The sequence below is a fragment of the Zootoca vivipara genome, chromosome 14 (genome assembly GCF_965207765.1).
Source record: "Zootoca vivipara chromosome 14, rZooViv2.hap1.1, whole genome shotgun sequence".
In the NCBI taxonomy this organism is placed as follows: domain Eukaryota; kingdom Metazoa; phylum Chordata; class Lepidosauria; order Squamata; family Lacertidae; genus Zootoca; species Zootoca vivipara.
Window position 1 is genome coordinate 20,796,331 of NC_142597.1, and position 18,446 is coordinate 20,814,776.

General features: G+C 43.9%; 1 protein-coding gene across 2 annotated transcripts; it reads right to left on the reverse strand.

Annotated features, from left to right (window-relative positions):
• Positions 1-2,891: 2,891 nt before the first annotated feature.
• On the reverse strand, positions 2,892-17,434 carry LAYN (layilin). 2 transcript variants are annotated; one of them, XM_035140159.3, is made up of 9 exons: positions 17,211-17,434; positions 12,973-12,996; positions 11,093-11,387; positions 9,302-9,459; positions 7,880-7,921; positions 7,547-7,633; positions 7,194-7,296; positions 4,614-6,010; positions 2,892-3,283 (listed from the first exon to the last, which is right to left on the reverse strand). In XM_035140159.3, the coding sequence occupies exons 1-8, from the start codon at positions 17,326-17,328 to the stop codon at positions 5,650-5,652; spliced, it is 1,188 nt and encodes a 395-aa protein (XP_034996050.3). In that variant the 5' UTR covers positions 17,329-17,434; the 3' UTR covers positions 2,892-3,283; positions 4,614-5,649. The 2 variants fall into 2 exon arrangements, with proteins under 2 accessions (XP_034996050.3, XP_088513986.1); XM_088657860.1 differs by lacking the exon at positions 12,973-12,996 and having other exon boundaries at positions 17,211-17,402.
• Positions 17,435-18,446: the final 1,012 nt, after the last annotated feature.

An 18,446-nucleotide genomic window follows, 5' to 3' on the forward strand; every position in this document is an offset into this window, starting at 1 on the left:
AAAAAAGCAAAAAAGGAAATGCATCTGACTGCTTCATGAAATGTAGTTAAAAATTGGAACAGCCAACAGCTATCACTCTACCAGCTAACACTTCCCTGGCAGACACTGCTTAGCTTTGTTCAGACTGCTTGTAGTTATTTATCTGGCATATGCAAATGGCTGTGGTTTTCAAGAGAATTTTGAGCCTTGCAGGACTTAGCCAGCAGGCATTTCTCAAAGACTGCTAGCTAGAAAGGAAGGAGTCACAGAATAATGCTGATCAACTGACAGAGAAAGGCCAGTAGAAACTTAAAAATGACTACAATGGTTGAAAAATGCTAGGATTCCTTTCCAGAAAACTGGCTGCCTGAAGTGTTTATACTGGCAAAGCAAAATCATAGCAGCATTCACTTTTATGGTTGTTTCATTCCCATGCCACACACATTCTTCTTAAGGCTTCTTTTCATTCTTTAACTTCTTGGTTGCTTCTGGGTATTGATTTTAATATTATATTGTGGTTTAGCTGCGTTTGATGCAAAATAAGTAGAACCCCAAGCATCATATTAACAATGCCAGTTTCTAATGAGGGTACAGTCACTTTGTAAACATTACATGGCTGCTGACTTCATGAAATAAATAAGATGGGAGGTGGGCAATTCTTTATCTTCAGAGAAGCGGGGGGGGGGGACCCTATCCAAACTAAATAGCAGAATGTGATCTTAGGTCTGCTATAGCTCCACAGATGTGCACTGTGCATTTCCTATATCCACCCTCAGGCATGTTTTGATGCCTGTTTACATTGCAATGTAGAAATTTCCTGTGATGTGAGAAACTAACCTTGGTATCCTCAATGCCATAACTTGCAAATAAAGAAATGCTAATGAGATTGATTAACTTTTAAAAATAGCAATAAAATTGAAATGCATCAAACTAATTAATGAAAAAGGTATCTTTAGCATAGCAATTGGGAAACCAAGCAAGAGCCGTCACTCAACTAACTACAACTTCCCTGGTGTAACTTGGCAACTGTTGCCTAGTACTGTTTTGACCGTTGCTCATGGGCAGCAATCTTGGGCATTATTGTTGCCTTTGCTTTTAAGAAACACATGGCTGATTCACACATGTATCCTCATCCCTTGCTCATCAAGGCACGACTTGCATGTGGGACCGAATCATCACAGATCAAACACAATGCACTTAAGTAGAGGAATTTCACACATTCAGCAATGTGTGCCGACTAATTCAATGGTGGTCAGGAGGACTCAGCCCACTGAAGTAGATGCTGCACACATGTTTAGTAACCCTGGCCATCTTAATAGCATGGAGTTATATTCCAGCAAACAGTTCACCAGCAAAACATGTGTATTCCTTAATAAACAACATATAAGGTTGCATTCAGACATGCACAAGAGAAACTTGACAGCAGTGCAATAATACCCATGTCCAGGATAACAGGAAAAGTAACTGAAAATACAATGAAGGTTTGTGGCTGTTTGTACACTAAGGTTTGTACACTAAAAGTTACTAGAGTTTTGTCAATCATGAAATTTGGAAGGTGTCCAAGGCTATCTCGATACCAATTCCAGGATCCTACTACCCTACATTCCAACTGGAATCATCTGGAGAGGGAATTTCCCTTATAGGGGATTCTCATTCATATGTGGTTTAATGGATTGTGCGTATTCAGTTGCTCCTTTTCTATCCATTAAGTGCAGGAAGCAACTTCTCTGTTTGAGCCATTCACATAACATGGCTGCCAGTTCCCACATGTCTGAAAATCACGCAGTGAGAATAAGCCTTTGTGGCAAAGGTCAAATTCCATGACAGCAATTTTGTGCTTAATTGCACATATAGGAAAAAAATATGCTCTGAACACCCTGCATGTCACACAAAGTAATACACTCTGGTAAGGAGTCTGTATAAACACCCATTTCCCTACGCCCTGACCACAAGGTTCCAAGTGGCCTAGCCTGCTTTCTAGGTACTCAAGCAAGACCTCATGCTTTTTAGGCTAATCTTTGCCTCAGTGTCAAATTTGATAATTACTTTTTTCCCATGGTTAGCATCCACATCATTTTTAAGTTTAAAAAATTAATACTTGGCACAACCCCCTTTTTCTTATAACTGGATATGAATGTGGGAAGTGAGGCTTAACCCTTACACGTAATCCCCCCAAATCCCTGTGCGCTAGGTTAGAAGAAGAAAAAGCTCTGTTGGTCTCTGCTTTTCAGCCCCTTCTCTCTGCCCTTCCTTGTGTTCTCTGCCTCTTGAAGAGAAACACCCCTTGTGTTCTCTGCCTCTTGAAGAGAAAAGTCCCATCAAAACTGATCTTTATTTTCATCACAAAAGTTGGTCTGTTTGTGGGGATTCTATTGTCTTCACTGCCATTCCTTCCAAGTTAGAATGTTCACAAACATTCCATGACATCACAGCAATCAGCCACTCACAGCCAGAGGCTTCAGACATCCACATGCATACAACCCAACACCACCACAAAATCTCTTATCACCTTACAATATAATAAAAAAAACCATTTGTGGCCTCATATGGTAACACGGTTCCATTCAGTACATGATAACAGAAAGCTGCTATTACTAAGTATCTTTTCTGTCACATGTCAAATAACAAAACAAACAAAAATTTCGGTCTTATTCTGATTCACAGCTTCTTCCTTGGAGCAGAAAACCGGAGGAGTTGTGGCACTCAGGTTAAAAAAATGCAGGCCTCAGCTAAACATGTCAACAAATAATGCATTGATTGGTTTGTTTGGATATTTCCAGGAATTACAGCATGGAATTCAATAAGACTACTGTACTTTTGACACCACTGTACAAACATAGCCCTAGTCACTTTGTTACTTTTTCCAGTGTGGGTCTCTCATCACCTGGCTGAGGCAGAAACTCACTGAAACATGGATGAAAGGATCTCAGGGAACTTTATTACATTTTCTGAAACCAACATCTTCAGTCCCTCATTTTGTATTGTGCTTCCAAAAACAGATATCAGGCCCTTTCTTGACACGGGAGGAAGTCTTGTCAGTCTTGGCTCATTTAGAGGTTTAAAAATTCCACTTAAGGATCAATGGTTTTTTTTTTAAAAAAAATCAAAATCAAAGGATAATGTATTTGATATCCAATGACAAAGGAGGAATTTCATTTGTTTCCATCTGTCTTAGGACTGGTGGTAGAAAAACAGGATTAGATGCTGCTTCCAGAAGACTGTTGCTCATGAAGATTTGCTTTCAGTTATTTCCATCACTTGTGTATGTCCTGTTGCTAGACTTAAAAATATTTTCAAAATTGTACTGTAAAACACGAAAGGAACAAGAAATAGTAATAAGAAAAAGAAGCTAAAGACATGCAGAGACTTACTTCCCATCTTCCCTGCTCAGGAAATCACATTCTGCACACACACACACACACACACACACACACAAAAATGCATTTGGAAGTTCTTGTCAAGTTCATGTCATGCTTACATTGTATCTGTGCATTCAACAAATTTATAAATATGTAACAGATAAACTGACTTGACATGACATGGAATTTATTACTGTCAGAAACCAGCTTGTAACTGACTTGTAAATAGCCACACACCTGTCTATTGATTTCTATACAAAAATATATAAATGGGATAAGCATCCACCCACAGATAAGAATGGGATCAAATGTGCCTTGGCCAAATTATGTTGCATGCATGGATAGGAGAGCTGGTAATTTTTGTGTGCTTTGGTACTTTTTGTGGACATTCACAAGGCTGGGTAGAATATAAGAGTTGTTAATGCTATCAGGCTCAAACCGTACATGACATTAATCACCCATGAAGCAGAGAAAGTGGGCACAGCAGTTCTTCTGTCTCTTCCATAATACAAGAACTCAGGGTCATCTAATTATTAAACTGATTAGCTGTCAGTTCAGGACCGAAAAGAGAAAGTGCTGCTTCGCATAATACATAATTGCTAACTTCACTAGATTTGCTGCCATATCTAGTGATGTCCATTGAGTTAGACTTTTTTTTTTTAAAAGGGCCTTAAAATGGGATTAATCAAATTCATCAAAGAGGTCTAAAATGGCCATTACTGAAGTTGGCTATATGGAATTAATGTTCAGAGGCACTATCACATTATACCTTAAGTCCTATATTTCAGGCCGAAGAGTCTGCCTCGATGTAGCCAAATGGCATAATCCAAGCACAAAGTTTGGGGGAGTCCTGAGATTTGCAGCAGTATGAACAAAAAAAAAAACCAAACAAAAAAAACCCCTAATGTTGAGGAGGGGACATTCCATGTGATCAGCATCATGTTAGTTTGAAATGGATACATGTATATTTGCTCCTGGGAGGAAACTAGCAGCTGTTGGGGTGGGCAAATTTGGATTAAGAAAATAGTGGCAGGGGAAGGGTTAAGTTTTCATCTCCCAGTGCCACCACCCTGATCTGAATCCCTCCACCTTCCTTAAAATAATAATAATAATAATAAAGCATTAGGATATCCAACCACAGATCTCCAGGTATCACTACTAGCTTCTCAAACGTGCACTGATGCATTAGCTTCTACCATAACAGATTTATACAGAATGTGTTATTATGTGTTTCAGACTGGAGTTATTTTTCTACTCCCCATTACATTCACTAACCTTGCACAGTAATCTCATCTGCATCAGGACTTCTAGGAGTGCAGCTGTGCTGGTCTTCAACACCCTTGCCGGCAGCAGAAAGCATAAAAGAGGTAAATATGTAACAGTAGCTGGTCACCCATTTCCTCCAAAATTAAGTGACCAGTGTTTAATCTTTCCCTCAAGGCATATGAGCAAAGCTGGCACAGAGGTCTGTTGTACAGCAGCATATAAGTGCCTTCTTGGCTCTACAGATGCAGATGTGTCTATAATTTTTTGCTTTAGCAATCTTTCCAAAAAGAGGGGTTAGGGACTGTAGCCATTCCTACGATGAACGCATTGCCTGCACAGATACTGCAAGTTCTTTATATTTAGGTTCTTAGAATGAGTCTTTTTGCTTAACGTGTTACATCCAGCATCCGAAATATATTGCTTTGTTGGTTTTTGATGTCATTTGATGTCCATGTCCTGTGTTGGGCGGCCTTGGGTATAAGAAAGCTAATCACTAGTTGCAAAAGTAGGCTGGATGGATAAGAGCAAAGCACAATAGAGGAAAAGCCCCCTCCTTGCTGGAAAACTGATGGATTTCAGGATAACAAAATATGGATACTAGGCAGCTGGTGAAAACTAGGTACTGATGGTCACCTGTGACACCTGTAGTATTTTTATCCTGGAGCTGGAAAAATAATCACTGAATAACTCACAAGCTCCATCTGGGCTTAGGCAATTAGCTTAAAAGACAGGAGTTTTGATTTAAGTGCATGTTGTCACAAGACAGAAATACTGTCAAGTTGTAGATTATCGGGGGATGATGTCTGTCCGTCAAGGAATGGAAGCAAGATTGCACAAGGCCATTTTCCTTAGCTGAATAAGAGCTCTACCTGCATATATAAATTCCCTCGCATTCCACTTTCAAAAAAAGCAAAACCTTTCTCGTAAAAACGCAAACACTGCCAAATGCAGAAATCACATTCCTTTGCCTACAAGGCGCACGTCCCTGTGTGCCAGAGCTAGTTCCAGTGTCCACTTAGCTCAATATCCAAAGCACAGTCTTTTTTTAATAGCCATATATCTCATTTTCTACCCAGGCTGATTCTTTGCTTCGCCCCACTCTGTCATTGCACAGTTCGTATATGTCATTGGTGACAAATCCACTTTCAGTGCTGGCCAAAGTCACAAAGCCACTCTCCGAGGTATTGACAGCCATATTGTCATAGTCCCCAGAGAGGTCATCAGGAGTATCTTCTCCAGGACGGACCCGGAAAGAAGAGTTCTTAATGTCTGGTCTGGTCCTAGCGAGATCTGTTTCTGACTGTTTTCTGATTACATTGTATATCTCCAAACTGGGGCTGTTCTGTCTCTTGGGGGATAGCCAGGTATCGTGTTCCTTTGCATTCATCTCTGTTTGCTCCCGTCTCCTTAGAAGGGAAATAAATAAAAAGGTATTAGCTTCCTTTTATCTTCCACTGGACCACAAAACACTTACTAAGAAACTAATCTAGTGGTGTTAGAGTGCAGAGAAAGTTTGTGTACACACACACACACAGAGAGAGAGAGAGAGAGAGAGAGAGAGAGAGAGAGAGAGAGAGAGAGAGAGAGAGAGAGAGAGACTGTGGCCACATAAAGGAAGAGAATATTTCAGGTATGGTCAGCTTTGTTTACTGTAGTAAGTAGTGGCACAATCTAATCTGAATTTAGCAGTAGCAGGAAAAAGAAAGGTAATAATAACTGCAGGCAAGAAATTAACTTCCTTTATCCAAAAGTAGAATTTTACCCTGGAAGCGCACACAAGCTAGCAACAGGAAGGACATCTAAAAGTGATAGCAGCAGATGTTTGTGTGTGTGCGCACATTTGTTAACTTAACATGTCATTAATTAAATCTATATCCCACCCTGCCTCCCAGAGGAGCCCAGGGCAGCAAACATCAACACGTTAAAACAATACAATTTGAAACAGAATAAAAATGAACATATTTAAAGCATTTTAAAATAGTTTGAAAACCACCAAAAACATTTCATTCCAGGTGTGTGTACGTAATAGTAATTTCATTGAGCTTCTTACAGCCTGTTCACATCCCTCCTCTTTAATAATAATAATAATAATAATAATAATAATAATAATAATAATAATATATTTATACCCTGCCTATCTGGCTGGGTTTCCCCAGCCACTCTGGATGGCTCCCAACAGAATGTTTTATTGCAGGCTTCCTCAAACTCGGCCCTCCAGATGTTTTTGGCCTACAACTCCCATGATCCCTAGCTAGCAGGACCAGTGGTCAGGGATGATGGGAATTGCAGTCTCAAAACATCTTGAGAGCTGAGTTTGAGGAAGCCTGCATTAAAACATCAAATATTAAAAGCATCCCTAAACAGGGGGGCCTTCAGATGTCTTCTAAAAGTCATATAGTTGTTTATTTCCTTGACATTTGATGGGAGGGTGTTCCACAGGACGGGTGCCACTACCGAGAAGGCCCCACTCCCAGTTACTTCCCCACTCCCAGTTTTATTCATCATTCATTCACACTGCCCCTTGATCCTGATCAGATGCTATGACAGCGTATCATAAAGCCTCATGCTTTGCCCCATATTGTGACTTGCCTCTTTGCATAAAGCCAAAAGCTGAAAATGGCTGTGATGACCACGAGGAGAAGCAGCACAGGAATGCTGGGGATTAAGAAGTAGGCAAGGCTCCAAACAGGCTCTGTGCGGGGGGGAAAAGATACTCTAACTTTTCATGGAAAAATTAACAGGCATTACTTTATCATGCAGTTATTATGCTCCAGGTTCTCTGTGCATAATTTCTCCTTTTTCTTTTTAACTTTAGCAATGGGGGCAGGAAGAGAGGAGATAATTAGCACAAGTAACAGGATGTTTTAAATATGTCTGCTGTGCTGTTCTCCAGGAAATCAAATACTTCATTACAGTCTGTGCTAACAAATGACAGTGCCTACCTTTAGCTTCTTTGAAAGTTTTATTAGTTGCAACTTCAGGAATGGGTTCCTCTGGGGATGTGGGTGTAAAGCTCTCTGTTGAATCTCCTAGGAAAGGAATCTGGCTATTACAACTCTACAGGAGAATGGTTTCATTGCACTGTACATTTTAAAGCAGTACCACACCACTTTAAGCAGCCATAGCTTCTCCCAGAGAATCCCGGGAACTGTAGTTTGTTAAGGGTGTGGCGGACAGTGGTTAGGAGTTGGCTGTTAAAACACTCTGGGAACTGTAGCTGTTATTTGGAACAGAATCTATACCATGCACTCAAAATTTACTGATGTGAGATTTACCTGCTTGAGAGGTATTAATTTCAGAGGCAGCTGTTGGCTTTTCTGCAAGGGAAAAAACATACAGACATACATTTTCTTCTGCATTTGGTCACCAGGAAAAACTTAATCCCACTCCCCCAATGTTTTGGCTTATCCATGGAAGTTCATGGCACATTTGATATTGTGCCCCAGAAGTTTAGTTAAGGAGGCCATTTTTGGAAACGGATTGCAACTTGTCACTGAAACCATTTTTCCGTTTCCCTTGTCATTTCATCGCCTTCATATTTTTTTCTGTGCCCAATGGTGATACTTAAAAGTCTTAACCTGAATCCTCTCTAAGGGTGGCTCTCGAGAAGCTATGGTTCCATACAATTCCCTTCTAGGTTTCATGATGTTCATATGAGCAACATCTTTAAGTATGTGGCCAGTGAATGCTAGAGGTACATCATTGTACTGCGCATTGCAAACTCCATCAAAGCAGTGAGAACTAAGCCTCACAATACACTATTTTCTTCTGAGTTGGATACTGTTCAAAAAGCAACTGGAAGAAGAAGGGAGGACGGAGGGTGAAGAAAGAGCTGTGAGTGGAGGGGGAGGGGCTTTCTCCCTCCTTTAGACCCCCTGGGAAATGCATTGAACCTGCTGTACCTGGAACTGAGTGTGGAGAGTGAAGCTGCATGGCACACAGCTGTGGGCAGCCTGAGGAAGTGCCACCCACTTTGGGCCTGCCCATAAAAAAGCAAGTCTAGAATGAGAGCCTAGGGTGAGGACCACTGTTTCCAGGAACTATTCTTGTTAGACTTTTAGGGGGGGCTGAGAGTTTGTTTGGACCCTGGGTGAGAACCCAGAGCCTGAGAGGGAGGGTGTGCCAGAAAGGGGGGGGGCTGATATCGATTTATATATATTAGTAACTTTGTATTAATGTAACATTTTTATATGTAACTCTGAATTTTTGTAATATTTTGTTTAAGTTGTCTGTTGCTTCTTTTTTGTACGCTGCTTGGAGATATTTTTTTAATATATTAAGCAGTACAGAAATTGAACAATCATTCAAGCAATAGCCAATATACATTGAGTTCAGAGACTGCCCCAGTAGCATTTCCCTTTTAATGCCTATTGCAGTGCTGAGAAAACTGACTATATGGAAAGATGCTGGATTTCTTCAAAACTGGAGAGAAATCACAATATACAGATATATGTTATTAATCATTCTTGGTTCCAGTTCTTTCAGTTAAGGCCAAAGGACATAGGATGTTCATTCCACAACCGCAAAAGATAAAGTCCATAATAAGCGAGTTAACTCTTAAGACTCCATAACACAAGTAGGCATTGCGTTTAACATTCCCAGACATTTATGTATCCCTTCATTGCTAGAAGTCTCCCACACCACAAATGACCAGCCCCTGGGCCGAATTGGACATCGCAGGATATGGACTCAATTACCCTGGGGATATTTGCAAATGAAGTTGTTTTTCATGCTGCAGCTGTCGTCATTCCACTGAAACATATACGGCCCCCCATCGCCTGCAGGTGCTGAGGGTTGGTGGTACATCACAACACAGACTTCACTTCCGCAAGAGGGCTCGTCTGCGTACCAGTTTCTGTGGAATCAAAGCAAAACATCAGGGGAATTGCTTCTTCTTGCCAGGAGTTCTCCCCACGAAGGGCATTTCGCAGAGCAGAGAAATACATGGAAGGAATCAAATTCACTCACAACACCTTTTGACTTTGTACCTGCTGCTCTAGCTCTTCACGTGAATGTGGAGGGTGCAGATGTCAGGGACAGCAAGGCTAGAACCAGGAATCCATAGGCTCTGTGCACACCTGCCCCCCCCCCCAATGATGAGCCAGGGAAGCTACAGGTTGGAGCATCTCTCTCTAAACAGAAAAGGGATCCTAGGTGCTGGAGGAACTCCACTGACCCAGGCAAGCCATTGACTGTCCTCAACAGGACGGGCTATGGAGGCTTCCTGTTCAGGCTGGCAACACAGGAAGCTGACTTTTGGTCAGACTATTAGTCTATCTTGCTCAGTGCTGTCTACACTGACTGGCAGCAGCTTCCCAAGTTTGCAGGCAGGGGATGCTCTGAGCTCCACCTGGAAATGCCAGGAATTGAATCTGGGACCTTCTGCAAGCAAAGCAAATGCTCTACCAGTGGGCTATGCCCTTTCCCAAACCAATGGCTCATCTAGATCTGTGTTGTCTACACAGTGACTGGCAGTAGCTCTTCAAGGTTTTTTTTAAATGGGATGTCCCAAGTCCTACCTGGAGATGCTAGGGATAAAACCAGGGACCTTCTTCATGCAAACCAAATGCTCTATCACTCTACCTGATTGTCATTCAGGCAGGCAGCTTCGCTGTATTATTTTTGGCATCCGTTAGAAACAATTTTGTTTAGACAAACCTATCCGGTTATGTAGAATGTTTACAAGGTTTTAAGCTTATTATTGATGTTAATTATTATTTGTATGTTTTAAATAACTGTTTCTTCACCGACAATGTTATTCTTTTATTCTTTTTGTAAGCCACTTTGAGGTCTTTTATTATCAAACGGTATATACATTTTATGAAGCAACACATAAATAATACCCCTGAACTACAGCTCATGGGATCTATCTCAGCCATAAGCCTTCCCTGGCTGAACCCAGATGCTGCATGGTGCTAACAGAGGATACGCAAACGTGATATTTAGTCCCTTTCACAGTCCAAAGAAAGAATACTTGTGCAATTTTTTTCTTGCAATAATTCTTGTTATGGGTTATACCAGCAGGATACGAAGCTGGATGGGCCCGTTTGGTCACTGATGTTCTGGTACACAAATTTTACTGGTTGGTGTTGGTCACATAGGATAACGCCACAACTATGCCAGGAAGTAAAGGGTGTGGCAGCTGCTTGCACTCCTAGCATGGTCCTGAAGTCCCAGGTTGGCACTGTAAGCTGTGGGAAGGTTCTCTGGAAGGGTTAGCACCATTCCCACCAGGAAACCAGTTATGCAATAATAGGTTGAGCTCTTGACATCCTTGATACACAGGGTGCCTAAGCCAGGAAAGCAAAAGACAATCATGGCCAAAAGAAATTCTCTGGGGCTTTGGATTAAAACACCAATGCTTTTTTCAAAAGGTAGAACTTATTTATAAATGGGTAGGAATCTCTATTCAGAACACTTAATACTTTTGTTTGACTTGCTAACTTCATGAAGGAACTCATACTTCTGTTCTGAACATATGGACTTACCGAAACGTGGACAAACTTCCATCTGACCAAGAGTACAAGTTTGGGCATTCAGTGCTGTTGTCAGGATCTGATTCTCTCCTAAGCCCTATCCAGAAGTCGCCTTCTGATGCTGAAAAGCTCCCAATCATCTTCTCAATCAGTTTCTGTTCTGACTGTGTTTCTATACTGACTAGGTCTCCTCCATCTCTCCTACAGGCCTGAAGAGCTTCTTTAAAGCCAACCCTGCGTACAACATTATGTAAGTAAACGATCTTGTAGCACGGGCGTTGGGTTCCTCCACGGCAAATGGCATGTCCTGAGAAAGTCCAAAAAGGAAAAAAAAAACCATTAGCAAACCAGCAGGAAAGGGTAGGCAATACTTCTCCCATGATGAGTTTTGTGCTGCATGGAATTTCTCTCCATTAACTCACATCAGCACTCATAAAACTCACATGAGCTGGAATTAAGAACACCTACCTGCATAGTATGGCCAGTCTAACCACATTTCCTTTGACTGAAGTTGAGGAAAGCATTGCTGTCACATTTTGGCCAGATACAAAAATGAGTGCCAGCCATAAATCTGTTGGTATGTGTGCTCAGAAAGAACTCAAATTTTTGTGTTAGGTGAAAGCTTCTTATCACAAAAAAATTAACTAAACTAGTTCATATTAAGGCTCATTCAATCCCAGAATTTGTGTTATGAATTTTTCATACAGGCTGTAGCTCAATAGTAGAATTGTCATGGTCTGGCAGGATGCCGAGTGGTGGGAGGCACCAGCTGGGGAACCCGCAAGAGAAGAAGGCTCAGAGCCAGGGGATTGGTGGTGGGATGATGCTGAGTGGTCAGAGGGAGAATAGGGAGCCGACTGGGAGGATGAGGTGTCAGAAGCTGAAGGGGCAACAGGGTTAAGTGAGCAGGAAGAGGCTGGGGCAGAGAACAGCCCAGAATCAGAGGCAGAAGAGGAGGCTGGAGAGGAAGGGGACAAAGAAGTAGAGATGAAGCTGACTGCTGAAGAAGCCATGGGGTCTCTCCCTCCTCCTGTGACCAGTTCCCCCCACTCCCGGTCTACCAGAACCAGAAGAGGTATGAAGTGAGAGGAGCAAATACACATAAGGCATCGAAGTCTCAGATCGTTTGGGGATGACCCGGGGCAGGAGGAGACTTAGGGAGCTGTTTGGAACTGCCTTACTGGGGCAAGATCTACTGGGGAGAGTTGCAATGCTCACTAGGCCTGGCCTCCTGAGCTGTTTTGTTTCTTTGAATAAAGAGAGTTAACTTCACTGACACCGTGTGAGTTATTGCAGACCTGCTCCTGAAAACCGCCCTGACAATAATTCATGTAGAAGGCTCAGTCCCCAGCATCTCCAGGTAGGACTGCAAAAGACTCTTGTTTGAAACCCTGAAGTGCCATCAGCAATGTATGTGGACAATACTGAGTGAGGCAAACCGATGGCCTGGCTCCTTCTAAAGCTGCTTCCTATAAACCTATATCATCAGCCAATCTCTGTCTCGTGAATTTCACAATGTGACTTTTATTAGTATTTTATGTCCACATTTATCCAGTGCAGAGTCAAGTGTTCTGTTTTAAGAAGCCAACCATGGAACATGTGTTTCAGGACAGGATGTTATAAACCCCTATGATGCAAAGTGGTGTTTCTAAAAAACATTTTGAGAGAGATCCTCGCGTTTCTATTCTTCCTTAAACGTACAGAACAAAAGTTTACAGCACTCCATTCCAAGGATCTTAATACAGCACACTACTGTAATTTGACTGTGTGGGATTCCAGTGTCTTAACTGCAGATGGCATACAAGTTAAAATGCTGAGCACAGCAAAAACAGTCTAGTCACCATCAATAATCTGACCAACATGCATCTTTGATGAAATACAAAATACATTACCTCTCTGAAGAATCAGATCCGCAGCTGTGAGGCAATGGGAAGAAGAGAAAAAGCACATCACTTATAAAATTGGCAATGACCAGGACTGCAGAATATCCAGCCCTTAAGAGTGGGCTGCTTTGAGGTGGCTAAAGTTTTTGCAACAACCTGGCAAATGTCTGCATTTTATCAGCAAAATTTGAAGTTATTTTTAGCCAAGGCAGGAATGCAATGCAGTTGATTGCAGGCCAGGCACCAGTGATCTCACTCTACTGCATACTAGAGATGAATCCATGAAACTAAAGGTGCTTAGTTATTAAGTCAGGTGTTGATTTCAATCTGATTAGCCCTTAATAAATATAGCTAAGATTCTAACCAATTTCTCTGCTTCATCAATATGTTAGGTATTTTTTAGTACAAAGAGGTAGATGCAGAGGCCCAAGTTCAAATCCCTCCTTAGAGCTGCTTCACATCTTGCACAGTGGCTAGCCGCTAGATCACACTGGTGTTCAGTGCAACACAAAGTGCAAGTGTGGAGAGCAGATGGGTACTCCAAATCAAGTAGTGGAAATGCATCAGAGACCCATGGTCAATCATAGCTCTTTGAGAAAATGTTTAGGAAAGCATGTCTGCCCGTCAGGTGTTTCATATCTGCTGCAAAACACACTATTAATGACTCAGATAAATAATATGAAATAGTTCTGCAAAACAGCAGCATAGTCTAATACAGTGGTACCTCGGGTTACAAATGCTTCAGGTTACAAACGTTTCAGGTTACAAACTCCGCTAACCCAGAAATAGTACCTCAGGTTAAGAACTTTGCTTCAGGATGAGAACAGAAATTGTGCTCTGGCGGCGCGGCGGCCGCAGGAGGCGCCATTAGCTAAAGTGGTGCTTGAGGTTAAGAACAGTTTCTGGTTAAGAACGGACCTCCAGAACGAATTAAGTTCTTAACCAGAGGTACCACTGTACAATGATGGGAGGCCTGAGTTCAAATTCCATTGTAACCAAGGCCTTGCATAGCCCCCCCCCCTTATCTTCTGTAAAATGGGAACAATAATGTTGTATCATCTACGTTTTTGATGAGGATAACTAAGATAAGGCCTGCAAGTTGTTTTGCATGTGAAAAGTAATTAGTGCTAGAATAAGAAACGTGGTAACCATCAATCACGTGGCAGTATATCAACGTATTAGTTTCACAATGAAATCATAACATGGCAATTGGAGTGTGTGTGTGTGGGGGGCAATAGCATGCCATGCACAAAGTTGCACATCTTCAATTACACACACAACACCCTAGCAGAAGTTGCTTTATAAGCTTTCAAAGACTCGTTAAATTGGAGCATGTGTGGGGCTGATTCTACATGCCAGAACCATAAAGTGTGTCCCCAATGGTAATATGAACTGGCTATGTATCTGGCCCTCACTAATGCAAAAGAAAAGAATGGTTGTAAATGCCTATAGCATTAAAAAAGAAAAGAAAAACAGGTACCTTTTTAAAATGCAAATATACTTGTTCAGGTAATTGAGTAATTTTATTATGCTTTATTGTATGACTGAGATGTGTATTTTGTTTTTGTATTACATTGCTTACATGATTCTGCAGGAGCACTTATAGCTGTGGGGGTGAAGGAACAAGCAAATCCAGACAAAGCAGGCTTGACTAGTACAGAACAAATGGGAATTTGTTGGCAGTATTCATTTTCAGACAGTCTCCACACTTAGAGTGGGGAAAGAGTTTATTTAAAGAGTCTTAAGAAGGGGGATGTGTGTGTGTGTGTGTGTGTGTGTGTGTGTATTCTAAGAGGATGCTTAAAATACTGTTGTGCTGCAAAGTGGACGGCCCACTGCATGATATTTCTAGCTGGCCTGTGGAACTGCCATGGCTGTTGCCAAAATATGTCTTGGTTTCTGAATAGCACTGGAGCTTAAACCTCCAGCTTAAAGCCCAGTATAGGCTGTAGATTAGTGATAGCTCATTTGCTCTGTATGCAGGTCACTGGTTCAAGCCCTGGCACCTCCCAGCAGGGCTTAGAGAGCCCTCTGTCTGGAACCCTGGAGAGCCACTGCCAGTCACTGTACTGTATAAAAAATTACTGAACTGGGTGGTCAGATTCAGTATAGGGCAGCTTCCTATGCCAGCTTGAGTAGTAAGGTTTTTGGGGGGTGGGGTGGGGAGCTATAGTGACTCAATAGTGATAGATAAGCATTCTAAGCGAGCTCGTAAGCATTTCTCCTCGATGGCACTTCATGGGAACGGCCGGAGCTCAGTGGTACACTGCCTGGTTTGCATGTCCCAGGTTTAATCACCAGCATCTCCAGTTCACAGGACCAGTTTTAAACAAGGGCAACACCTTCCTGCAACTGTGGAAATCTGCTACCAGTCGGAGCAAACAATAAAGGCTAGATGGACCAATAGCTTGAATCACTAGAAGGCAGCATCCTATAAACATTATCCATTTTGCACAATGGCACCAATCAGGGCAGGACGCTGGGGCAGATCAGCAGAACGATCAGGAAATGCCTCAGCGGAAGCCAGACTGGCTAACCACCTTTTGAAGTAAGTGAAGTAATGCCATCTAAAGAGAGATGCCTCATAAGTCTATTCTGCCCAGAGTTTAAAATGACTGAACTGAACCACTGCTTTTGGACGGGAGCTCAGATGAAGAAGAGCATACAACATCACCCCCTGAAGCTCACAAATTCCCAGGAGCAGACACCACCAGCTAAAATAGACCCCCCCCCGGCCAGCTTTTTTCATAGAATTGTAGAGTTGGAAAGGACCCTAAGGATCATGTAGTCCAACCCCCTGCAATGCAGGAATATGCAGCTGTCCCATACGGGGATCGAACCTGCAACCTTGGCATTATCACCATCATAGTAGCTATAACCAACTGAGCTACGCAGCTTGATGCAGTGAAAGCAGCGTCATATAATTTCTTCCAGCACTGATCCCCAGAACTGAAACCAGGGTCCTGCTGGACATCTGACTCATGTTAATTCTACCCAAGATTTAAGGGTGCCCGGTTGAGAGAGATCTGCAGAATGTGAAGCTGGCAGCCCGTCTCTCTCTCTCTCTCTCTCTCTCTCTCTCTCTCTCTCTCTCTCTCTCTCTCTCTCTCTCTCTCTCTCTCTCTCTCTCTCTCTCTCTCTCTCTCTCTCTCTCCTCCCCTCCCCTCCCCTCCCCTCCCCTCCCCTCCCCTCCCCTCCCATGCCAAGGCAGCAAAGCATCTGCCATAGTGCCTTCCCCGTTGGGGCAGCCCCAGCCTGCACCCCCACTTCTGCTGTGTCCGGAGCGTTAGCAGCCCAGAGCAGAGCCTGGAAGGGATCCCAGGTTCTCCGCTGCAGAGACACACAGAGTCTCCGCTACACTTGGGTGTTGAAACGCACACAACTTTTCGCACAAAGCTCTACCATCGCCCCCTCCTTCCGCGAAAGAAAACCCGTCTTATTTAGTCCACCCACAATCCACTTTGTGTATTTGTAGAGTAAGCAAGTAGGCTGCTGAAGATGAGGCCACCCATATCAGCTGGGTCGTCTCTGGGGTGCCATCAACATTTTCTGGGCGCAGTCCTGCACAAAACTTTGGCAACGTATAGCCCCTGGCTTTCGATGAGATGGAGACTGCCAAACCATATAGCCAGGACTGCATACTTTGTTTGCTTCTTTGCCTCTAGAAACAGATACTAAAACTGGCCGGCCGTTGGTCCCGCTTTTCTCAGGCAGAAGGACCCCCACCACCCTCCATTTCTAAGAGGGGAAAGCTCTGCACCGTCACAACCTGCCTGCTTCTCGTTGCAGCAACAGTAGCATTTTTTTTTGGTGCGCATTAATAAAAGTACCATCAAGAGGAGGAAGGGGGGTTAGCCCCCACAGACCTTGGGCACCGCTGAAGCTGCTCTTTCACCCAGTGTTCTCTCGCCAACACAGAATTCTTGTCCCTACCCACCCAACCCCAGTTAGCATCACTTTTCTCATCCATAGGCAGGTTTCTCAGTCCGGGGCTCATTCCAATGATTTAATGCCCCCCCCATGCAACCCAAAGCGCTCCCCATTCCAGAAAGCGCGGAGACGCAGCTCCAGATCACCCCCCTTAACTTTTGCATTTGCTTTCAATTCCCGGGTGTGGGTGCTTCCCCCCACCCGCTGCAAGACAGGAGGGGAACAGCCCGAGACCCCCGCGCCTGCCTCTCTCCCCAGCCATCTCGGGACCGGGACTGATGCATCCGCTTGCCCAGCCCAGCCCGGCAGGCACTCACCGCTGAGCAGCCGCGTCCCCTGCCCGCCCGCCGCCCCGCAGAAGGCAGCCAGTAGCAGCAGCAGCAGCAGCAAGTTGCTCCCCGCGGCGGCTCCTCCGCCGCGTCCCCGGAGCCGCATGTCCCGGCCGCACTGGCAGCAGCAGCGCAAGGGCAGCAGCGCGAGCTCCGGGCGAGCTTCTGGCAGCGGCCAAAGCGGCGGCGGCGGCAGCAGCAGAGCCGGCTCCGCCTCCGGGCCAGGGGCCAGCCGAGGGGAGGGACGCTGGAGAGACTCGCGGGTGGGGTGGGGCGGCTCTGCGCGGACACTGGTACAGTGCTCAGTCTCTCGACATGCCTGCCGAGAGGGGTCGAGAGATGCTTCGGTAGCCAAAGTGGAGCTCTATGCCAAACTGATGCATGGGAAGCAGCTCTGGAAGTTGTGGGGTTTTTTTTGTTTTTTGGGTGGGAGGGGGGCATTCATAAGACACACGTTTTGAAAACAGAATGCGGAGTTAGCCCGTGTGGGTTTTGCATGCGGAATGTTCCCCGTGCAGATGGGGATCCAAAAGTTGGCTTAGAAGTGAAAACGCTGCAGGTCTGGAGTGGATAATGCTACCGGGCCCCAGCAAGCAGTGGCAAAGATGCCCTGACAATAGAATCATAGAATTGTATAGTTGGAAGGGACCCCAAGGGTCATCCAGTCCAACCCCCCTGCAATGCAGGAGTCTCAGCTAAAGCATCCATGACAGTTGGCCATCCAACCTGTTTAAAAAACCTCCAAGGAAGGAGAGTCCATCACCTTCAGACGGAGACCGTTTCACTGCTGAACAGCTCTTACTGTCAAGAAGTTCTTCTTGATGTTTAGTCAGAATCTCCTTTCTTGTAACTTGACGCCATTGGTTCGAGTCCTGCCCTCCAGAGCAGGAGAAAACAAGCTTGCTCCATGTCCCATGTGACAGCCCATGAAATATTTGAAGATGGCTATCATCGTAGCTCATCTCAGTCTCCTCTCTTCCAGGCTAAACATACCTAGCTCCTTCAACCTTCCCTCATAAGGCCTCACCAAACAACTCACAACTATCCAAACAACCCCAGCTGCTCACCATGTACTCCACAGATATGTGGGCTCAGCCAACGTGCTTTAGGAATATAGAATGCTGCCTTGTGCCAAGTAATGACTCATTGGACCATCTAGCATGGTATTCTCTGCACTGACTGGCAGCAGCTCTCCAGGGTATCAAAAAGGGAGTCCCTCTCATT

What these genes read in the sequence shown, in the direction of transcription:
- LAYN (XM_035140159.3), bottom strand. Translation starts at nt 17,328, where the DNA reads ATGCGGCTCCGGGGACGCGGCGGAGGAGCCGCCGCGGGGAGCAACTTG. An exon ending in GGAAGTTTGTCCACGTTTCG is followed by an intron (nt 9,460 to 11,092) that starts GTAAGTCCATAT and finishes TTGATTCCACAG; the next exon opens with AAACTGGTACGCAGACGAGC. An exon ending in AATTAATACCTCTCAAGCAG is followed by an intron (nt 7,634 to 7,879) that starts GTAAATCTCACA and finishes TTCCTTTCCTAG; the next exon opens with GAGATTCAACAGAGAGCTTT.